We start from the raw sequence: 6,224 nt of genomic DNA, 5'->3' as shown, positions 1-6,224 counted from the left end.
CTCCGGAATGACTTGCCTGAGCTGGTCTCTGCACTGGGACTGCGCAGGCCATCTGGGAAAACAAGTAGCTTTGGGGTGAGTGGGATGCCTGAAGGCCGTTGCAGTGTCTCCCACACACCATCTCTGGTGAGATCCGGAGGTTTCCATCCTGAGAGGGAAGGGGCGCTCTCTACTATGAATCAGGAAGTACCCCCCTTAGTGTCTTCATGGGGGTATGGGGTGCCTGCAGGTTAAGGATCCAACTCTTAATTTCTGCTCACGTCATGATCACATGATCATGAGATTGGGCCCCACATCGGGGCTCTGGAGCTGACAGCTTGGAGCCTGCTTGGGATACTCTCTCTGTCCTTACTCTGCTTGTTTTCTCTCAAAATAAATTTTTTTTAGAAAAGGCCCCTTGGTATCTTCAAAGGCAAACTTCATTGTGCCTCAGAGTCCTTCCTGACTGCTATCCAGGAGAACTATCATTCTCTAAAGAAATAATTAGAATTGGGGCGCCTGGGTGGCTCAGTCGGTTAAGTGTCCGACTTCGGCTCAGGTCATGATCTCACGGTTCGTGGATTCGAGCCCTGCGTCAGGTTCTGTGCTGACAGCTAGCTCGAAGCCTGGAGCCTGCTTCCGATTCTGTGTCTCCCTCTTTCCCTGACCCTCCCCTGCTCAGGCTGCCTGTCTCTTTCTCAGAAATAAATAAAACATTAAAAAAAATAAAAAAAAGAAATAATTAGAATTTCAGTCCAGTTTTATGTCTCTGTATTAGTGTCGCTATTTTGTATTTTTTACTCTCTTTAAACACCAGCTATAATGTGAGTTCTTGGTCTTATGTCTTATTGATCTTTTATAGTAGTGGTGACCTTTCCCCTTGAGACCCAATTCAAGAACACTAATAATTGACGGGTTGTGTTTTTCTCTCAAAATAGAGTTTGAGCAGGGGTGGGGTGGGGCGTGGAGAATCCCAAGCAGGCTCTGCACTGACCCATGCAGGGTTCAAACTCATGAACCATGAAATCATGACCTGAGCTGAAGCCGAGTCAGAAGGAAGCTCAACTGACTCAGCCACTCACATGCCCCTTTTCTGACCCTCTATTATAATAAACTTTACTTTTATTAAATTTTTTTTAATGTTTTTTTTTTGAGAGACAGTGCGAGCAGGGGAGGGGCAGAAAGACAGATTCCAAAGAGGCTCAAGGCTCCTGAGCTGTCAGCACAGAGCCCAACGTGGGGCTCAAACTCATGACTGCGAGATTGGTTGCAACTGACTAAGCCACCTAGATGCCCCATAAACTTTAAATATTTTTAAAGCACAAAGTGCAATATAGTCATGATCCCGTATTTTCCCACTATTTGCAGTCAAAGGGGTCTTTATTATAAAGGCCAAATTTTAAAACTATGTAAGACGTGTCAGCTGAGGCTGAAAGCAGTTTGAGAAAATCTGGGAGTGTGAAATTAAGTGGTAAGGGGCAGTCCTGTACAGCTAGCTGGGTGGGGAAGACAAAAAAAAAAAAAAAAAAAAAAAAGGGTCACCTGCCCCACTAGGTTTCTACATATCATGAAACAAGAGTTGGCTGCAGTTGGGGACTGAGACCAGGTTTCTAAATGGGCTACAAATTATTTGGCACATCTTTTTTCACGGTCAACCAAACTGTGATTTACTGGCAACCCTCCCCCCCACCCCCCCTCCACCAGGCAGGAGCCATGGTCAGTTGTGGGGAGAGGGTTTGGAGACCTAAGCAACAGGCTTTCTGCATCTGGCTCCTTCACGCTCCAAGACAGTGGATGCCATTCCCGTCCTCTGGACTATCTGTGACACAACCCTAGCACAAGCTCACTGTGCCAGCAAGGCCGGGCACAAAGCTTCAGCTCGGGGGGGGGCGGTTCAGAGACCGCAAGTGGGCGGTTTCAGGCCACTGCGTACATGCCCTATTCACGTTACTTAAAGTTAGTTCTTTCTTCTTATTCTACCCTCTCCTTTTCCTTGTTAGGTAATTAGGTGTCCCCTACCTGAAGGCAGACCGTGTTTTACTCAGCACTTGCTCTGAAGCAGACACAGCTTAAAGGTGGCTGGATTCTTGCTGGGAAGTACCGCTTCCGTTTTCCCTGGAGTAAATGTGTGACATAACTAGCTGTAAAAAGCAGATACTGTCCAAATTCTCTCTCTTCAGACGTGTACTCAAATAGCAAACCTGCACAGCCAGGCACTGTCCCAGGTGCGTCTGGTATAGATGCACAGCCTCGGGCCTCACGCCCACCCTGCGGATGAACTGTTTATAAGCGTGTTCTGAGGCAGAGAAACACAGGGGATCCAGGAGGGCCCAGACTAGTAAGCAGTTGCAGCCAAAACGTGTGCGCCATTATTCCCACTTTTGAGAAGGCGGCTAAGACTTGAAGGTTAGTTTGCCCAAGGTGTCAATACATGTACAATGAGACTTTTGAACCCAAGCAGTCAGTAGTTCTGATCAGGCGTCAGCAAACCACGGCCAGCCTGCTTTGGAGATTGAGACACTGCCACACCCTCGTCTGGGATCACCTGTGGATGCTGTGGCGATAGAATGGCAGCTAAGTCGTTTTCACAGAGACCCTTGAGCCTGCAAAGCCTAGAATATTTACTGTCCTTCAGGAAGTTTGCTGACCCCTGGTTTTCATCACTCAACACCATGATCTTTCTTTCAAGGTGTGCCTGAAGACACAGGGTGTGATCAACCTGCAATCGAAAACTCTGACATTTTCTACCCATCTGTCACAACGTTTCCAGAGACAGGGGAACTAATTCCTGACCCACAGCAAACAGCACAAGTCTTGACTTACATCACAATCTGAATGACCGTCAAGAGGACAGAGACTTAGAAACTGAAGAAACAATGAAAGATCCAGAATCACCAAGAAACACAGTTCAGAAATCACTCACTCTCCTACCGTACCTAGAATTAAAACATTTTGGGGATGTTTTGTATAAAAACCATACATCTTGCACTGCTTCTGGATTCAGTTTTTAGAAAATTAACAATTAAGCTATAATTTATCTTCAGAGTGCTGGTTATTTACCCATTCAAAGAAACAATATAATCTGCATTGTCTAGTCAAGGACTATTGGGACTAAAGGTCTCTAAAAAAACGAGGGGCGGGGGGTAAGCAAGTTTAGTCCAGAATGGTCTGAGTTACCCCTGGCCTTCTGCTTCAGAAGTTCAAGTGCTGGAAATAAATCCCAGCCTACCCCTTGCAGTTGGCTTACCTCTTCTGAAACAGCGGCGCTCCTACGTTTGGAGCTAAGGAAACCCAAGACGGCAGGTTTGGCCATCACTCCTTTGAGGCAAACACGAATAGGAGCAAAGTGACTTCTACGGGACAAGACGAAAGCCAAAAAATTGTTTTACCCAGTACTTGTAGGCAGAATGAAGCCATACTGCAGAAGACATTTAGCTACCTCTGAGGGGCTTTCAAATTGCTTAAAATTCCATAATAAAAATATAATGCTCACACCACTATTAATATGCACCCCCCCTTATTTACTATGAGACCAGGTGCATCAAGAATGTTTATTTGCGTACGTATTTAGTGGGGGCTCTGTTAGCCAAACTACAACTCCAGAGTTATGATGTGTCAAATTAGCTTTAAGACAATTTACTTTTTAAAAAATTTACAGCATTAAAAAAATACTCCAAATAAATTTTGCTACAAATTTCTAACACTTGTGCAGTAACTTAATCCTCTGTTACAAAATACCCACAAAACGTAAGAGCCACACACAGTTTTCCTCCAGAAGTAGCTTGGATTCTTAAATATATCATTCCTGGTTGACACGTAAGGCCGCTAGGAACTAACGTTGGTACAAATGGAAAAAACATGAATTTTCATCTTGTGTAGATAAAATGAGGTAATAGAAATGTGCCCCTAGAGAATTCCAAAGAACTGCTAGTTCATGAACACGTTACAAGTAGTTATGAACCCCCGGGTCTCCGGATCAGGGCACAGAACAGCCTTTAGGACCAACCTTTCCCCAATGAATGTGATTCAGTTTCAGTTACTTGTTTCTCTATTTCTAGCCCGAGGATGGATTTGCATTCATTTACTTCTTTCAGGGATCTTACTACTGACTCTTCACCTGTCCATCTTCTGACTTTCCCATTAGTGTTTAAACTAGAAGTTCCAAGCCTAACCCGAAAGTGCTTAGCACAGAGCTCTGCAGACACTAGATTCTCCAGAACCAGGCAGCCATCTTCTGATCAAACTTTCATTTTACCTAAGCCACGCATGCCACATTTTTAACATGTTTTAAGTGTTGTAATAATTTAAATTAAAAACAACAGCGAAACTGCGATTGGAATCGGTACACAATTCAACTTTCCAAACTCTCTTCTATATAAGAAAGCACAAAGGAGTTGTCTTGACACATTTTACTCCGACAGGATACAGGGTATAAAGTAGTTCCAAGAATTACCCCACACACGTTACAAAACAGTCAAGTGGGTGCCCACTGAAAGCAGGGATTGTGCTGGTGAAGTCATTCAATGCTGTTCTGCAGGATACTGAAGCTTCTGGGCTAACAATGTGCTGAAAACTGAAAATATATTTGAAGGATATTTGCTACCAAGTGATCCATCTTAATTTTAATTAATTCTTTCTATTCCATTTCAGAGTTAACTTTAATAAAGTAATGCAAATCACTTAAAGAAAAAATCTTTAATTTTAAATTCTGATCTATGCATAAAATTCATTTTTATATCACGGTTAAGTTTAGTACAAACTATAAAAATGTTAACACTGAAGTTTCAACAGAAATCTATTAAGATCCCTTAGAAAAATTATGGAAAGAAACAACAGCAAGTCATTTACCGCTAGGTTAACACACAAAGAAAAAAATGTCACACATTTTACTGAATTTATCAGCAAATAATTTTAGGCATAATACTTATCATAAAATTAAAAGTCTGAAATTTGTATGTGGCTCCATATCAATTACAATTTGCAGTGAAAATACTAAGCCAGATCTTTTTTATCTACCAGAACAACAGTAGTTTTAAAAAAAACTATTGGTTGAAATTTGCAAACTTTAAAGGGATACCAATTATGAAGGAAGAGGTATATAATTTAGCTTAAATTAAAATGGAAGATGGTAAAAACTAAATGCTTTTAAGTTTGAACTGCACAAGGAAAATATTAGGGGAAAAAGAAAACATTCAAAGACATAGTTGCTACTCTAAAAAAATATTAGCTTATTCTTATATTAAAAACATTAAATGAATCAAAGCCAGACAGTACTGAATTTTTACACAGATCTCTTTTGTATTTCAATGTTGTTTATTGAGGAGTGAATGAGACACTACTGCCAGACATGCCAACGACACTTCACATTCAAGGGCTGGAAGCTGGAAAGCTTTCCAGATCGAGTCACTGCATAAGCCTTTTGGGAAAAAACCGAAAGTGACATCAAATATGACATCTTCATGCTTGTTTTTGTCTTCAGCTTTTTTTTTTTTTTAATTTTAGATCTACTAGTTTGTTGGGTAGAAGGCTTTCTACCCTACAAGAAGACTCACACTCCAATTAACAGAACACTAGGTGTATAGCAAATTGTTTTAATACACATCTACGCTGAATAACTGATCTTAAAGCTGTTTTGTCTTAGATTTCCTTATGTCTAATGAGAAATATTTTGCTTCCCTTTCACCTTCACGTGGGTGGCTTATACCGATAGAAAAATACTCTCCAGTGCTACTGCAGGGCCTATGGGGAACCTCTTCAGTGGTACCACAGAAATCCTTTCGAACACCACTCTGAAACCCAGTGCTTCTCTTCCTGCTGTTGTGGCTTTGCAGAAGGATGGCCTACACAACACAACTCTACCGTTCTCTTTTGCTCAAAAACAAAACAAAGAAACCTAAACAAAAGGGTAAACGTTTATTTGGAGTTAGTTTTCTGGTGGTGGCATTAAGGCCCTTCAAGCAGAGTTCAGGAGCTCCTGAATGGCTGCCTGCTGCTCGGCACTGAGCTGTGCTATGCACTCAGTCCACAGTCCTCCAGAAGTCTAGGAAAGAACAATTTCATAAATTTAGATTCAGTGAGATGTCGTCAGAAGTATTTTACTAATCTTGCTAATCATCACTAGGTAGACTGTAATAATGCCAAATACTTTCTGTTGAGGTAGTTTGAGGAGTGTCATCATAAAAGCAAGAAATCTGTTCATTTCTTTAATGTTCATTTCATTTACACTGTTTTCTTCATCCAATCTA

The 6,224-nt window shown here is 41.6% G+C and overlaps 1 protein-coding gene across 1 annotated transcript in view; it reads right to left on the bottom strand.

The window, feature by feature from the left end:
* Nucleotides 1-5,873: 5,873 nt before the first annotated feature.
* Nucleotides 5,874-6,224, bottom strand: part of IPO5 (importin 5) — a 33,355-nt gene continuing 33,004 nt past the window's right edge. The window contains exon 25 of the mRNA XM_077753872.1: nt 5,874-6,019. Coding sequence (XP_077609998.1) covers nt 5,933-6,019 — 87 coding nt within the window. The 3' untranslated portion in view covers nt 5,874-5,932. The remainder of the gene's footprint in view (nt 6,020-6,224) is intronic.

Source organism: Crocuta crocuta, unplaced genomic scaffold, assembly GCF_008692635.1.
Source record: "Crocuta crocuta isolate KB4526 unplaced genomic scaffold, BGI_CrCroc_1.0 scaffold31, whole genome shotgun sequence".
Lineage (NCBI taxonomy): Eukaryota > Metazoa > Chordata > Mammalia > Carnivora > Hyaenidae > Crocuta > Crocuta crocuta.
Note: the sequence above shows the minus strand (reverse complement) of the source record. Positions and strands in the feature narration are given on the sequence as shown.